Below are 16699 nucleotides of genomic sequence, written 5' to 3'. Positions count from 1 at the left end.
TCGCTGCTCTCCGGAGACAGCCTGTGCTTTCCAACCACTTGAAAATTCTAGGGCGCTGCTCGCGGGCCGCGTTGACCGCCGGTTGCGGGTTAACAAGTATCGTCTAAAGGTGTGGCACCCCGTGCCCCTGCCTGCAGCCCCGATCGTGCCGCGCGGGCCGGGCAGCCGGCTCCAAGCGCTGGGCTGCAGGGAGAAAGGGAGTCGGGGAAAGAAACTGACTCCTCCAGGGCAGCGGGGACAGAGCGGCTCCTGTCTGGACCCAGCTCCCTCCCCTGCGCCTCGCGCTGCTGTTCGGACTGTGCCGGGCGCCTCCGCAGCGGCCTGGTTGGGCTTGCCCGGCAGTGGGGCTCGCTGGCCCGGGAGCCCGGGAGCCAGCCGGGAGGCGCGGTGCCGCCTGGCCACCTCCTGCCGGGTGGGAGCTGACCGCAGCCACAGCAGCCAGGGCTCCCCGCGTGGCCAGGGGCCACAGGGCCAAGGGCAGGCACGGCCTGCAGGCTCGGCCCCTGGTTGCGGGACGCCTGGGCTTCGAGAGCCAGTGACCCCTGCCCGCCCTGCCCGGCCCTGCCAGCCCCGTGATGCGCTGCCGCAGGGCCACTTCTGGCGCCCTGCCGGCCGCCCCGCCCCGCCCCAGGGACCGCAGCCCCGGTACCTCCCCCGAGAGCCCCGCAGCTACTGGGGCAGGTAAGGCTGGGGCCTGGCGCCGAGGCTGAAGTGGGCCCCAGCCAGGGACTTGGGGACTCGGCCTCCCTCCATCTGCGTCCCTCTGGGGCGGCTCCCAAGGCCTCCCGGGGACTGGGGGGACTGGGGCGAGGGGCCCAGGAGAGCCAGGAAGTGCCTCGCGCAGGCTTGGCACGGAGCAGCTCGGGGACAGTCACTGGTCTGTCCACTCCCACAGGGTGGGCACATCCTCATGCCAAGCTGGGTGCCAGCCCGTAGGACACAGACGGTCACAGAACACCACGGACCTGCGAGCCAGTGTCGCGCCCGGCAGGCACCGTGGGCCGGTGGCTCGAACCCTTCCCACCCTGGCCCAGCGCCCCTGCCATGGTGCCTGCCTCCTCTCCCCGCTGCCCTCCTCCCCGGGCCTAGCAGCCACCGCAAGGCCACGCCAGCCGCCCAGGGGGCCAACAGGCAGCCCCAGGGTGCTTTCCTCCGGGGCGGGGCGTGCCTGGAGCCGCGGGAGCCACAGGCCAGCCAGGCAGCACTTTCCCCGCCAGGAACAGCCAGCGGCGTGAGCCGTGGCGCCCCGTCCTCTGCCGTCCTGGCCGCGGGGCTTCTTCCCTGGCGCTGTCCCGGCTGCGAGGGGGAAGGCGCTGGCCCGTCCCCGCAGGGGGAAGGGGAAGGGCCGCCTCTAGGCCTGAGCCGCGGCTGCTCCTCGGGACGGCAGACCCCGGGGCCTGCAGCGCTGGGAGGAGTTCGGCTGCACTTGAAAAGTGGCTGCTGAGGGGTCCCCAGGGTGAGCCCAGACGCTGGGGCCCCCACCCGAGGGAGGGGCGGCGGGGAAAGAGGCTTTTCTGTGGCTCCAATTCTTCTCCCCCAACACCCACCTCTGCGCCCTCTCCCTCCGCAGCCCTCACCCGCTGCCCCCCATCCTCTCAGCGGGGGTCGCCGACGTCCCCTCCGGGGTTTGAGTGGTGCAGGAGCCGCACAAGCCCCCGGACCCGAGCTCCCTGGGCGCCCCCCCCACCGCGCTCACCCTCTGCGCAGTCACCCCCGCGGCCTGGGCAGTGGGGAGGCCCGCGAGCCCCCCGCTTGGGCACTGGAACCTGTGCGGGCCCCAGGCCGGTGCCCCCCCTTCCGCATGGGCAGCCCTTTGTTCTCCGCTGGGCTGAGTTGTCTGACAAGCCAACGAAGCCATTGCCGGCGCTTTCACTCGGGCCGGCGCCCCCCCCCACCGTCAGGCGTCAAAGCTGCTCAGGGTGGAGGGGGGGACTCCTGGCCTCGCTTTAGGGGTGAGGAGGGAGCGGGGGACAGTCCCCTACCACCTGGGCCCCTGGAGCCGCCGGCGGTGCAGGAGGAGCAGGCGGGGGGGGGGGGGGGGGGGGCCTTCTGCAGACTCCAGAGACTTTGGGGCGGTGGAGCCCGACTCTGCAGGCCACGCTCTTGGCCGCCTGGTGGGCCCTCAGAAAGGGGGGATCCGAGAGAAAAAAGAAAGGGGGGATCCGAGGCTGAAGCCTGGGGCTGTGATGGAACAGCTGGAACCCCGACTCCCACACTGCGCCGGCCGTGCTTTCTAGCTGGGATGAGGCTGGGGGGGGCAGGAGAGGGCTAGAATCTTTATTGGGGGACCTTGGGGGGTCCCCTTCCCAAGGACACGCCCCCATCCCCCTCCCTGGGGAGGAAGTTGTGAAGCGGTGCCTCGGGGCGCCTCCGGGAGGTGTGAGGGAGCGGGGTGGGGTGGACCCCCACCCACGCCCACCCTGGAGACCCCGCCGCGCCCCACCTGGAGCCTCGCGTCCCGCCTCGCCCGCCCATGTCCCTGCGGGTCGCGGTCCCACAGCAGCGCCGGATCCGCTTCCTCCTGCAGCCCCGGTCTGAAGTTCCTCGGAAAGAGGAGCCCCTCGGAGGCCAGCCCGTGGCCCGCGCGGCCCGCGCCCCCGCCATCAAAGTGAAACTTGCCTCTGCTCGGCCGTTGACGGGGGCGCTTGTCCACAGCGGGGCGCGGGGGGCGCGGGGGCGCGGGCGGGCACCCCGCTCGGTGGCGGCGCCCGCGGGCCGGCCCTGTGCACTGGGGGGGGGACACCGCTGGCCCAAGCGGACAAGCTGCGTCAGAAAAACCCTCTGGAGCCCCGGGTCGCCCTGAAGTGGTCCCAGGTTACAGTTCTGGTCCAAACTCGGGCGCCACCGTCCCGTGTGGGTCTCTCCCTCCCGCGCCTCTGCCGAGTAAAAAAGATCAAAAAGATGTTTGCGGCGTGGGAAGGAAGCGTCCTCGCACCTGCCTCCCCACCTCCACCCCCGCGGCGCCCGCGGGGAACCCCAGACCCTGCTGCGGGGTCGGGCGGCGCCCCGGCCGGGAGGGCTTCCCCTGGGCGCTCCAAGGGGCCGCGCTGAGCCCGCGGGCCGCACTCGAGGCCTGACCCCGCCCGCCGCGGGCCGTCGCGCCCCCGAATGCGCAGCCCGGCCCCGCCAGCCCCGCCCGGCCCGCCGCGCCCTCGAAGTCCGCCTGCAACACGCCGGCCCGGCCCCGGGCCCGACCCTCCCAAGGTGGGCGCAGTGGCGGAGAAGGGGTCCGCGGGGGCGCCCCCAGCGGCTCCGCCCCTCACCCGTTTGCCCAAAAAGTAGCTCAAGTGCACGCTGGAGCTGGATCAGCACAGAACCCCCGTCCCCGCCGCGGGGCGCGTTTCCCCGGGCTCCGGCGGGAGCCCCGCGCTCCGCCTCGGCAGGGACGGGCTTGGTTTCCGTCCCGGGTCTCCGGGAGTCGCTGCAGGAAAGAAAACTGATTTCGCCCGCGACTGCGGGGTCGCGCTGGGCGCGCCATTGTCATGCACACGAGGCCGCGCGGCTTCGCGGGCGGTGGGGGAGCCGGGCCGCTGGGCGCCCCAGATGTTTGCATAATCGCGGCGGCCCCGACTCCCGGGGTGCGGCTGTCGAGGCAGGAGGCTGCGCGCAAACACGGCACCGCGTTTCCTGAACTCGGTTTCCAGGGAAGGGCGGGGAAGCCGATCTGGGCCTTTCCTGCGCCGCGAGAAACGGCGTCCGGGCTCCCAGACGCGCGTGACCCGGCGCGGGGGGCCGTCCGCGCGCCCCCCCAGGGCTGGGCCGCCCCGCGAGGGGGCGTCCGGGGAGACCGGCGCGGGGGCGGCGAGGCGCTGGAGCCGGGCGGAGCTTTCGGGCGGCCCGGACCCGGCTGCGCGGCCTCTGGGCGTGCGCGGAGCCTCGACGCCCGCTCAGCCTCGCCGGCCCCCCGACGGCGCCCCCTCCTGGGCCAGAGGCTGGGAGCGCACCACAAAAAAACCCATTCCGGGGGTGCCAAGGAAGGCTCGGATGGGAGCCGAGGTTTCCCCGAGGCAAGAAGCCCGACCCCCGGGCCGGTCGCGGCGTCCCCAGCAAAGCCCGCTCGTCGGCCCCAGGGCTCGCCGCCCGCCCCGCAGCGGCCAGTCCGGCCGGCGGCTCCTCGCTCCCCGGCGTTCCCTCGCGAGGCTGCGGCCTCGCCTCCCCGCCCGCGCCGCCTCCTCCGGCCGGCCGACCCCGCCTCGGCCTTGCAGACCCCGGGAGCGGAGGCTGAGCTTTGGCCCGGGGGCGTGAAAATCCGTGCGAGGACGCGGCGCCGGCCCGGGGCCTCCAGCGTGGAGCCGACTCGAGGTGCGGGGAGTCCCGGCGAAAGCCCGCTCGGCTCCCTCCGCCGGGGCCAGGGCCGGGGCCGGGGCCGGGGCCGGGGGCGGGGGCGGGGGTCCAGCCAGGCGGAGCCCCCGCGTCCCGCCGAGTCCGGGGCGGGGGCCTGTGAAGGGCCGGGGGAGCGGACCGGGCAGCGACCGACCGAAGCGCCGGCGCCGCGGGGGCCCGACCCCAGGGCGCTCGCCCGGGGAGCCGGCGACTGTGGGAACAGGCCACCCCGCCCGCCCCGCCCGCGTCTCCCATCGGGAGGGGTGCCCGGGGGTCCTTGGTGGGAAGCTGGCGCGGCTCGGCCTGACGCGGGATCGCCGGCCGGGGGAGCCCCCCTCGGCGCACCCGCGGGGGCCGCCAAGCCCCGCCGCGGCGCCGCCCGGAGGCCTCGTGCGATGCGCCCCTGCCCCTCCGCCCGGCGGGGAACGCGGGGCCATGAGTTCCTGAAAACCACTTCGGAGCTGCCGCGGGGGTGGCTCCGTGACTCGCACCAGGGCAGCGGCTCGTGAGTGGGCCTGAGCCCGGGAGGGCTGCGCCCAGAGCCCGGGGTGGGCCGCGGCTCTCCATCATGGAAGAAAACCAGCCTGCCCGCGGCTGGCTCGCGCCGGGCGGGGGGCCGCCTGCGACTCCCGCCCCGCCCTTCAGGCTCCTCCGTGCGGCTGAAGCCCCCAAGCCGTGTCACGCTCAGCAGGCAGGGCCCGGCTCTGGGGAGCCCCCCCCACCCCCACCCCCTCCCCACGCCCTGCACACTTAGCCCGCTGGCCCTCCTTACCCTGAATTCCTTCCTTAAACTCCCGAGGAGCTGAAATGCCCGAGGGCCCAAGGCCCCTACTGTGCAGTGTCAGAAAGACTTGGGTTTAGAACTTGGGGGTCAGAACGCTGGCTGGGGGGGTGGGGGAGGCTGCTTGCTGCAGCGAGCCTCTGCTTTCTCATCTATGAAATGGGGCAACAGAATCCATCTCCCGTGGCTGCTGTGAGCTTGGGTGGGATAAGGTCGGTGCCAGGCGGCACTGCTCCATAGGCGCTGCCTGCCTGGGGGTGGCACTATCCCCGCCTTTGAAGGGGAATTGGGGTGGCCTGGAGGAGGGGGGCTGGAGTTTAGAGATGAAGTCAAAGTTTATGTGGCTCTAGAGTGCTGCAGGCTGGGGGCGGGGCTGGAACATGGTCAGCCGCTGCTTATCCTTTGTAGCAGGTCTGAGAGCGTCCCTCACCAGGGTGGTCCGACTGTCCACTAGGGAGGAGAAGGTGGACAGCAGGGGGAGAACCCCTCGTTCCCGGGAACTCAAGGCTGGACTTCAGGCCAGAAATCAGCCTCTTCTCCAGTCCCTGACCAGTCAGTCCAGGTGGAGTCTTCAGACCTCTTTTGTGGGGTGCTGGGTCACCTGGTGGCCCCTGTGTGCCCCTCAGGCAGGCAGAGCGCCCTGCTCCAGTGGGGAGTGAGAGAGGCAGAGGCAGAGGACACCAGCGGAGCTCCGGTCCCCTGCACAGCCCAGCCCAGCCGCCACACCTGGGACCCGTCCGGCTGGCTTCATGGCAGCCCTGCCACCGCACCCCAGGCAAACGGCTGGTCCGCAAAGCCGCCCGAGTCTGCAGCCAAGACTGGGCAGGTCCGACGCCCGCCAAGCTGCGGGGTGGAAATGCTCCCAATAAAGGAGCCGAGGCCGGGCCTCACCCTCCAGCTAGAGGACGCGCTGGAGCTTGCTGGTCTGGCCGGGGACCCAGAAGTCAGGAGCTGGCCCCAGCCCGCCCCTTCTCCCTCCCCTAGGACCGCTCCAGCCTCCAGCCGCCCCGCTGGGGGCTCAGGCTGCCGGTGGCCTGGGAGGCCTCAGAGCCCCCCTGGACCTGCGGCAACCTCTGGGCTGGAATGAGGCTGGGCAGGGAGCAGAGCAGGGCACCCGGCAGGGACGGGGGCCCAGGGCTGGGGCTGGCTCCCAGGCGGTGGGGAGCAGGTTGGAGGCCCTTTGTTGGGAAGCGAAGTTGTGGGTCCAGGGTCCGGGTCACCAGAACCGGTGCAAAAAGGGGCAGGAGGCCGAGGGGTTAGGAAGCAGGTGTCCCGAGGGGGGCGGGCGGCAGCATTTCTGTAAACAAAGAAACGGGGCAGCTCACCCTGGGAATTCGGGGGTGGCGGGAAGGCTGCTAAGGGAGTCGCTGACAATTTCCTACATAAAAATGCGATCCGAGAGCACTTGATTTCCACTTTCACTCCCTTCCACCCCCGCCCCCGCCCCAGCACCCGCACCGTCTCCAAAGACACTCAAATTGCAGCCATATGGGGCTGGAGGACTAGACGCCGTTACCTTATTTACTGCAGACGCGGCGCACGCGGACCCGCCCGCGGACCTGGGGTGGGATGCGAAGTTGAAGGTTCTGGTTCTTGAAACTTTGTCTTGTTTACCCCAGAAGATGCCCCTGGGGACAAACCGTGGTGTTTCTTTGACAGCCAACGGCGGCCGTGTGCGGAGAGAAGGGGGGGGGGTCTGGAATGGAACCCGGAGGGGAAAGGAAGTTGAAGGGGTGGGGAGCAGGCGCCTGCGCCCTTGGTTTCGAGGGCTGAGCCCCTCGCCAGCCCCAGACGCCCCCTCCCAGCGCCACAGGCCTCCTCCTTTGCCCTCGGGCGAGGCCGCCCCGCTTGGGCACTGCCCACCCTCGGACCGCGCCCGTAGGCCTCTGGAGGCAGGAGCGGAGACGCCCGGGGAGGCGTCCAGTCTCCCCGCTGTTTGGAGGGGGCTGGACGGAGCGAGGGCCCCCGACCCCCAGAGGGGCCGCCCTCGTCGGGGCCGAACCTGCCCCCGCAGCAAGAGCTGCACTTGGTGTGACTGTTCTCCGCTCTCTCCGGGGTCGAGCTCCCCCTCTGCCGGCGCTCGGCGGGAACCCCGACGTGGGCCCGCCCCGACGTCCCCCGCGACGCGCCCCGGGCGAGCCTGCCCACGCCGTGGGGCGGGAGCCGCTCCGGGCGCCGAGGGAGGCAAGAATGGCCGAGGCCTTTCCCGGGGAGGGCCGCGCCGCGCCGGGCTTCACCCCCGGGACACCGAGCTCGCGGCGGGAGCTCCGCGGAGGGGCAGGGGGGGGCGGGGGGCGGGACGGGGCGTGGAACCGAAGCCCCGACTCTGCAGCCTCCGGGGTCTGAGGGCGCCCGAGGCAAACACAGCTCTTGGGGACCCGGCTCCAGACCCCCGATGTGAAGGGGAATCGCTGGGCTTCGTGGGCGCGGGGAACGCGTCGGGGGCGGGAGGGGCGCCCCGGGCCGGGCGCAGGGTGGGCTTTCTCCGGGCGGGGAAACCAGACACTTACAGGCGGCGGAGGCCGACTTTATTTTTACTGCCCAAACTGTTGGAAAGTATTTAAGCTTAACCAGAAACAGCTGTTTCCCCGGCACCGGCCGGCGAAACTGTCTGTTACCGGGAGTGGCTTTTTACGACGGACGACGCGGCCTCTCGCGGGCGGCCGGCGCGGTCGCGGGCCGGGCCTGGGCGTCGCCCCCGCGCCGTTCGTTAACGGAACCGCCGGGGGGGAACCGGCCCCCGCGCGCGCCCAGCCGAGCCGGGACAAGGCCCGCGCCCGCGCCCCGCGTCGCCAGCGGCGGGGCCGGGGGGAGCCCGGGGGCCGCGCGCCGCCGCCGCGACCCGACTTCGGGCCCAAGACCAGGTTCCTCCCCGGCTTCCCGGCGCGCCGGCCGCGCTCCTCGGCTGCTGGCCTCGCCCGTCCCTCCTCGCCGCGGCCTCCCCGTCGAGTCAGGTTCCCACCGCGCCTCAACCACAGCGCGTGGCCCGCGGCTCGGGCGGCGGGAGAGAAGGGCCGGGGCGACCCGGCCCGGCTGGGGCTGCGGCTCCGGTGCCCCCGAGGGGCGAGGCCCCGCGCCCCCGCCCGGCGAGCGCGTCTCCCTGCAGCGCCGCCGGCCTCGACGGGGCCCCGCCAGGCCCGGGCCGCGCTTCCCCGCCGAGCCGGCGGCGCCCGTCGGGAGGACGCGGGCAGGCGCGCGGCGCAGACCTGGCCGGGCGCCCGGGACGGGACGGGGCGGGCCGGCCCCCCAGCCCCCGCCCCGCCGAGCCCCTGCCCGGCCGAGGCGGTCCCCGGGGCCCGCGCCGGTAGCCCCGGGGCCGGGCAGCGGCCGCCGGGCCGGGCGGGGCAGGGGGCGGAGGGCGCGCGGCCCGGGCGGGGGGGGGAGGCGCGCGGCGCCCCCGCGGGCCCCGGGGCGCGGGGGCCGGGGTGGGGGGGCCGCCGGGCTCCTCGGGGTGCGTCCGAGCAGGCGCGCGCTCGAGCCCCGCCGGGCCAGGGGGGCCGAGGCGAGGCCGCGCGGCGGAGACCCGGACGCGGGCGCTGACGCGTCGGCGGGCTTGGGCGGGCGCGGGGAGGCGTTGCCATGGAGACAGGGTCGGGGCGGCGGGGGGCGGCGGGAGCGGGCCGGGGCGCGCCGGCTCTCGGGGTGCGGGCCGCGGCGCCCCGGCACCTGTGCATTGTGCGGCGCGCGGCGCGGGGAGGGCGGGCGCCGGCCGCGGCGGGGCGGGGCGCGCCGGGGCAGCCGAGCGGGCGGGCCGGGCCGACCCGGCCGCGGGGTCCCCGCGAGGGCCGCGGGGCGCCGGAGCGCCGGGGGAGACCGGGCGGCGGGGGAGGGGCCGGCGCGACGGAGGGCGGGCGGCCCTGCGCGAGCCCCGCAGACTGACAGCGGCCGGGCCCGCCCTCCAGGGACGTCACTTCCGGCGGCGCCCCCGCCCCCCCCGCGCGAGTCTCCGGAGTCGCCGCGGACTCCGCCCCCGGCGATTGGAACGCGGGTCACGTAGCAACGCGGGGAGAAAGGCGCGGGGCGGGGCCCGGGCGCGGCCAATCGGAGCGCGGAGGCGCGGGCCGCGGCCGCCCGGCGCTAGCAACGTCGTTAGCAACACGTGGGGCGGGCGGGCGCCGCGGGCGGGGCGCGCGGGCGGGGCGCGGGGGGTGACGTCAGCGGAGTATTATGGGCTGGCGCGCGCTGGCTGCTGCTTTTCTGCCCCTGGAAGCGGCCGAGGGGGGAAGCGGCGAGTCAACATGGAGCTCTCGGCGGTGGGGGAGCGGGTGTTCGCGGCCGAGGCCCTGCTGAAGCGGCGCATCCGGAAAGTAGGTGCCCCCGGCCCCGGCCGCGGCCCGCCGGGCCCTCCCCCGGCCGGGGCGCGCTCCCCCTGCTGCAGCCCGGCCTCCCTTCCCCCCGGTCCGGCGCGGCCGCGGCGGCGGCTCGAGCCCCAGCGCCCTCCGCGGACTTGCAGCCGCGCACGGATTGCACGGGGGGGGCGGGGGGCGCCGGTGCATGCACTTTGTGCAGCGCTTCGTGCAGGGGCTGGCGGCGGGCGCGTGCCTCTGGCGGCGGGGCTTCGCGCATGCATTTGCTGCATGCATTTTTTGCATGTATTTCTGTGTCCTCGTCACGCGTCCCTCCGTGCACACACACGCATCCCCCTTTGCCTCTGCAGGGACGCATGGAATACCTCGTGAAATGGAAGGGCTGGTCGCAGAAGTAAGTAGGTTCTGAGCCGTGTTCAGCCCCAGCCTGCTCCCGGGGAGGTTTCTTTCTTCCTCTTTCCCCCCTTCCGCTGAAATGCAGCACAATGCACCAAGAAAGTTACAGACACACCCACCCGCCCGCTGCTCCTTCCCTGCCCCGGGACCGACTCGGCTTCCTCCTGCCTCCCCCCGCCTCCCTCTAGGTACAGCACCTGGGAGCCCGAGGAGAACATCCTGGATGCTCGCCTGCTCGCAGCCTTTGAGGAAAGGTAGGGCCCTGCCCAGCCTCCCCTTCTCAGGCCGGAACTGGAGAATGGGAGCCCCACTTGTTTCCTTACTCACACATCCTTGCTCCCGCCCTCCTTTCTCCAGGGAACGAGAGATGGAGCTCTATGGCCCCAAAAAGCGAGGCCCCAAACCCAAAACCTTCCTCCTCAAGGTAGGAGGCGGCATGCAGTGGTGGGCAAATGCCTTCTGTGGGTTTGTGGGAAGGGGCCGGGGGTGGGGGTGGGGGGCTTGTGAGCCATGGCTTCCACATGCTGGGGTACCCCCGCAGCCATTTGGTCGTCCAGGAGGGAGTCCCCAGACAAGCTGTCACCAGGTCGGTGGCAGTGCCATGGAGGGGCTTGGGGGGAGGGGCTTGGCCACACTAGAATTCTTTTGTGACCACCCCCAGCCACCCCAAAAAGGCTAATAGTCAAATGTGATAAATGTGTATGGGCTGCCCTGACTGCTTCCAGGCCAGTCCTTTCTCCTTTGACCCTGGGGGCTGCCCCCCCCCCGCCCTACCCCCACCCACATGGGAAATCTGAGGCATGGGAGGGGGACGCAGGAGGCCAGGGCTGGAAGAGGGTCCTGTGGGGAGCGGCCAGGGCCTCTCAGCCTTGACCCTGACTCTCCCGCAGGCCCAGGCCAAGGCAAAGGCCAAAACCTACGAATTCCGAAGTGACTCGGCGCGGGGCATCCGGATCCCCTACCCTGGCCGCTCACCCCAGGACCTGGCCTCTACTTCTCGGGCCCGCGAGGGCCTTCGGAACATGGGTCTGTCCCCACCTGGGAGCAGCAGCAGCACCAGCAGCACCTGCCGCGTGGAGCCCCCTCGGGAGCGGGACCGGGACCGGGAGCAGGATCGGGAGCGGGTTGCCAGCCGCACCGAGGAGAAGCCCTGTTCTCCGGGCGACAGTTCCAAGAAAAGAGGCCCCAAACCCCGGAAGGAGCCCCTGGACCCCTCGCAGAGGCCTTTGGGAGAACCTGGCGACAGCCTCGGGGATTACCTCAAGGGCAGGAAGCTGGACGACACCCCTGCCGGGGCAGGAAAGTTCCCGGCTGGCCACAGTGTGATCCAGCTGGCCCGAAGGCAGGACTCGGACCCAGCCCAGTGCGGCGTGGCCAGCCCCAGCCCGACCGAGGCCACGGGCAAGCTGGCCGTGGACACCTTTCCCGCCAGGGTCATAAAGCACAGGGCCGCCTTCCTGGAGGCCAAAGGTCAGGGCGCCCTGGACCCTGGTGGCCCCCGGGTCCGGCACGGTTCAGGCACCCCAGGCTCTGTGGGAGGCTTGTATCGGGACATGGGGGCCCAAGGGGGAAGGCCCTCCCTCATCGCCAGGATCCCCGTGGCCAGAATCCTGGGGGACCCAGAGGAGGAGTCCTGGAGCCCCTCTCTGACCAACCTGGAGAAGGTGGTGGTCACCGACGTGACCTCAAACTTTTTGACCGTCACCATTAAGGAAAGTAACACGGACCAAGGCTTTTTTAAGGAGAAAAGATGAAAAGGGGGAGGGACCCCCGAGAGCAGGCGAGCGGGTGGGCGTGGCCCTCGCGAGGGGCTTTTTATTTCCGGGCGGGGGGCCCTCGGGGGTCCGCCCGCCCACCCCGGCGCTCTCCTCCCGCCCCCGTTTTGGTTGGAAAGATTATCTCTAGAGTTATATTTTCTATTAGATGTAAATATGTTATTTAAGAAAAGTATCTAAATATATATATTTCAACTCTTGAAGTTGTTTTATTTAAACCAGGAGAGAGACTCGTGCTGGGCCGGGCGGACAGGTGAGCCCCAGGGCCGGGCGCAGGACTCAGGGGGGCCACCCCGCCCGGCCCTGCCCCGCAGCCGGGGCGACCCCTGGGCCCGAGGCAGCACCCGGGTTTTTTCTCTCTCCCCATTGGCCAGCCTGGCCAACAAAAGGTCGGCTCCCCAATCAGAAAAAGAGGGGGTGGGGTCCCTCCGGTTTCTTTTTTCCCTTTTTTTTCCTTTTTTTTTTTCTTTTCTTAAAGGTTAGGGCGCCTGCTAGGGAAAAGAAGTGTTAACTCGAGTAACTTTGTGTGTGTCGCGCTGGAGGTGAAGGTTTCGCGTGGGGTGGGGGGCGCCGCGCCCCCGCCCAGGACCGCAGCAGGAGATGCACTTTATGGGAGAGGGCGCACCCCGGGGCCGCGCCGGCGAGGAGCGCCCAGTGCCCGGCGCCTTCCCCGGCCGGCCGCGGAGAGCCAGAGACGCAGCGGGTCTGTTTACATTCCCGGGATGCCGGGGTGGTTGGGAGGCTGGCGAGCCGGCGCCCGAGCTGAGGCGGTGGCTGTTCCCAGGAGTGCCCGGTGGACTGTTGCCCTCCGGCCCTCTGGCTCGCGGCCGGGCGCGGTGCCCCCCCAGGAGTGGACGCGCCGGGCCCCGTGGGCGCGCGGCCAGACGGGCCCGGACGGCGCGGCCGGGGGCGGCGCGGCGGGGCGCTGGGCACCCCGGCCCTCGCCGCGGGGCTGGGGTCCGGCGCGGAGTCCGGGCTTGGCGCTGGGAGCCCGGGCGAGACTCGGGGGCGCGGGGGGGGGGGGCGGAGGGGGCGAGGCTGGCATCCCGGAATGCGCGGCAGAACCCTCGCCCCCTCCGGAAAAGCAGACGCTGTAATTTACAGCCCCCCGACTCGCGGAGCGCGCTCCCCTGGACCTCGACGCTCCCGCTCCGCCGAAGAGGGAGGCGGAGCGGGAGCTGGCGATGGGGCGACCGTGGCTCTCGGGAGGCCCGGGGGTCCCCTGGACGCCCCCCCCCCGCCCCGCGGCACGCCGCGCTGAGGACGCGGGACGCGCGCCCCTCTTTGGCCTCAAAAGCACAAATCTGTACCCCCCACCTCCACCCGCGTCCCTCCCCGACCTTGCGGGGGCCCGCGGAGCCCGGGCTTCCGAGCGCCCGTCGGGGCGGGCCCTGGGGGAGCTCCCCCTGTGCGAGCCGGGCGGGGCGTCCCGGCGAGGGGAGCCTCCGAGGGGTGCGGGTGGAGAAGGCAGGCGGGAGGCCGGGCCCGCCCCTGCCGCCCCTCCTGCCCTTGGGGCGCGCGGCCGGGAGACCCGAGGGTTTGGTCCTCGACTCTCCGTCGCGCCGGGGAGAAGGCCCTGGAGGGGGCTTATCTGCTCACATTTGTAAAGCTGGTGTTCTAGACTCTGTATAAAGAAGCGCGTGGACCGATGTATCTGTTGAAATGTCGACGCTATTTTCAGACGGAACGTCGTGCTCGGGACGCGCCTGTCGCCCATGGACGGGGCGGACGCGGCTCTCCCGGCGGCGCCTCCTTCCCGGGCCGGCCCTGCCGCCTCGCCCCGCGCCGCCCGCCCGCCCGCCTGTCCGGCGTCTGTCCGTGGACCTGCGTGTGTGTCCCTTGCTCGCTCTCGCGACGCTGTCCTGGGGGGTGGGGGGCCGGGCCGCGGGTCGGGGCGTCCGCAGCCCGTGGCATGCGCGCGAGTGGGGTTTATTTAATTCTAAGATTTGTACAAATCTGCGGGGTCTCCGCTCAGCTCGAGTGCAGCCTGGGCACGTCTGTCCGCGGCGGTGTCTGTGTCCACTGCCGCTTTTTACGTGTTTAAATATATCCTTTGTAAATAGAGACGTGTCTCGCTTTATTCCCGCCCCTCTCCAGCAGAGGGGGGAGGCTGGCGGGGTGAGAGGGCTCTTCCTCCGCTCTCCCGGCCGACCCCCCACCCCTGTCCCGGGGGTCTCTGCGGACGGAGGCCCGACCCGACGGGAGGCGCGGAACAGGCCGGGCTGGCCGGGCGGGCAGGGCGGGCAGGGCGGGCAGGGCGGGCTGGGCGCGCGTCCGGTCGGGGGAGGGAGAGGCCGAGCTGCTGCACCTGCCCGCTGCGGTTTTCTGGGACGGGCCCAAGTGGGGAACCCGGGGACAAAGGGTGCGACCTGGGGGGAAGGTGCGAGAAAGGGACCTCTGGGTTCCCTTCCCTCTGGCGGGGCTCCCACGGCGCGCCCCACCCCCTAGGCCCGAGGTCCAGGGTCCGGTGGCTCGGGCACCCCAAAGCCTGACTCGGGCGTTCTGGCCTGCGCCCCAGAGCCGACCTGGGACAGCACCCCCAGACCCACCAGCCTGGCCAGCGCTCCCCGAAAGGCAGCGCCTCGCGCCTATTGATTGAGGAATTGGATTCGCGGGCATTGCTAGGCAACTGGCTGCTCCGAGCCGGCGCCGAGCGCGCTGATGTGATTAGTGAACCCCGAGCCGCCGCGGCACCGTCCGCGCCCCCGCCCCGCCAGCCCCCAAAGCGTCCCTGCCGGTCTTCTCGAGGGACGCAGGCCCCGCGCTGGGCCGCGCGGTCCCGGGAGCCGAGCTCGGGCGGGGCGGGCTCTCCGCGCGTCCTGGCCGCGGGCCGCACAGCGGGGGCGGGGGGCGGCCTCGGGCCGGGAGGGCCGCATTGACCCCGGGTCCACCCCAGGAGCCCCGCAGACGCGGGCGCGCGGAGACAGCCCGATCGGGGCGCCGGCAGAGCCCGAGGGGAGGCGCGCAGCCGGCACTCCCCCAGCTCCGGCCCTGGCCCGACGGGTGGGTGACCCTCTCCCTGCGTCTCCCCCCCAGTCCGTGACAGGTGTGGGAGGACCCCCGACGGCGCAGAGCCGGGCACCGGAGTGCCCTTCGGGAGAGCGGGGCCTGCGCCCCCGCGGCCCCGTCGGAGGGGGGCTGGTGGCGGGGTCGGCGGCCGGGTCGCGGCCCCTCCCGCGCCCGCGCCTGGGCAGCCTGGCGGCCCTCGCCTGGGGCGGGGCGGGCGATGCCAGGGTCGCGGGCCGCCTGACCACCGCCTGGCTCCGACCGCATCGCCGGCGCGCGACCCGGTGTGCAGGCCCCGCCGGGCGCCCGCTGCCCCGGGGCTGGCTCCGCCGTGTCCGGAGAGGCCGGGCTCCCGCCGCCCCGCGCAGCGCCGGCTAAACTGGCATCTTAGGAACTTCCCAGAAGGTGGGATCGGACCCATTTTTCGGTCCCGCGGGTGCGCAGCGAGCACCCTGGGTGCACTGGCGCCCCGGAGGCGAGCGGGCCCGCCCCACACCCCGAGGCTCCTGTCGTGATTTCCTCTCCTCGCGGAGCAGTCCTCTGGGCACAGAGGGGGACCCCAAGCTGGAGTCGGGGACCGGAGCCGCAGGGAGGCTGGCGGGGCTCCAGGACGTCCAGCCTCCGGGCCCGGACACGGGGGCGGCTCTCCTCCCGCGGCGTCAGAGACGGCGGCGGGCGCGGTGGCTTCCCTGGGGCGGCGGGACTTGGGGGGCCCGTCTCCCGCGCGCCCCAAGCGCCGACGGCCCGAACTCCGCGGGCCGCGCGCGCCCTCTAGGGGTGACGGCCTCGGCCCCTCTCGCCGTCCAGCCCTCGGGCGGCCGGTGCCCTTCTGGGGGGGACGGAGCGGGGAACGCCTCGCCCCACCCGGGCGCGCCGGGGAGGGCCGCCGTCCGCGGCGCCTCTGCGCGCCCCCCGAGGCCCGGACCGCGAGCCGCGGGGCTGTCAGCCAGACGCGAGGTGTCGGGCGGGGTCCACGCTCTCCCAGCCCGGCCGCCCCCCTTAGCGGCGGCGCCCTCGGCTGGACCCGCTGGCGCCGGGCTGAGCCCGGGGAGGCTGCGGGCCGGACCCTCGAGCTGGGTGGGTCCCAGGGCGGCCCGGCCCAGCCGGGAGGCGCGGAGCTGCCAGCAGCCGGCAGCGCGGACGCTAACAAAGGCCGGGCCCCCGCCAGCCTGACCCAAGCCCGGCAGAAAGGGCTCCCGCGAGCGCGGGCTCCCCTGGGGGACCGCAGGGCCTGCTGTTCTGCTCCCTTGCCCCTTCCCGGCCCCCCAGCCCCCTTCCGCCGGCCCTCAAAAGGAGAGGACTGGACCCTAGGACGTCCTCGCCCACCTCCTCCAAAACGAAACAGCTCCAGCCCGGGAGGGGACGGCGCCCCTCGAGCAGCGGCCACCACCACCTCCTGGAGTCAGATTCCCAGCCCCAGGCCCCTTCCAGAGCCGGCTGGGCCGGGGCTGGCTCCCCCAAACCCGCCAGCCTCCAGGTGCCAACCAGGGGCCAGCACCTGCTGGGCCAAACCTCCATCTTCCCTTCAAAGGGAGCTGCACTTTCCTGAGGCCGAAATTCATGAATAAATCCATGGGGTGGGGGGGGGGGAACTCCCCAAAAAGCACCAGAAAGGTCAAGAACAAGCGTGTTATTTTTTCATTTCAGGGGTGAGGGGCTCCTGGGGGAGGGTGCCAGGACCTCTGTAGACTGGAAGCCTCTTGGGCTTCCCGGCAACACCCCAGGACTTTGTAGCTGGGTGGACTGGGTGCAGAGCAGCTTCCAGCAGCTGTGGGGCGGCCACTGGAGGGAAGGGTGGGTTTGCTTGAACCCTAAAATGCCAGTGTGCTCCCTGGCTCCTACTCTCTCGATGCCAACAGCAGCATTCAACCCCGAGCCCCCTCCAACCCCAGGCACAGCTGCTCCTGGTCAAGGGCCCCCTGGGGTTCTGGGTGGCCCCCTCCAGCCTGCTGCCTGGGGGCTCGTCTCAGTCCTCTCTACCCTTTGCCTGGGAAAGCAGCTTTTCCTGCACCCCAAGAAAGTGGCTAAGCTTCCCCCAAAGCCTTTGATTGCTTTTTCATGCCTCCCTCCAGGCCAGGCTGTGTCCAGAGAAGTATTTTGAGTCAAGAAGG

General features: G+C 72.3%; 1 protein-coding gene across 1 annotated transcript; it reads left to right on the top strand.

The window, feature by feature from the left end:
• Window positions 1-9342: 9342 nt before the first annotated feature.
• CBX8 (chromobox 8) lies at window positions 9343-11561 on the top strand (the record flags this gene model as incomplete). Its single annotated transcript, XM_084237752.1, has 5 exons — window positions 9343-9411; window positions 9762-9805; window positions 9996-10061; window positions 10165-10231; window positions 10698-11561. The coding sequence occupies 5 exons, from the start codon at window positions 9343-9345 to the stop codon at window positions 11559-11561; spliced, it is 1110 nt and encodes a 369-aa protein (XP_084093878.1).
• Window positions 11562-16699: the final 5138 nt, after the last annotated feature.

Source organism: Talpa europaea (assembly GCF_964194135.1).
Source record: "Talpa europaea genome assembly, chromosome: 7".
NCBI lineage: Eukaryota > Metazoa > Chordata > Mammalia > Eulipotyphla > Talpidae > Talpa > Talpa europaea.
Note: the sequence above shows the minus strand (reverse complement) of the source record. Positions and strands in the feature narration are given on the sequence as shown.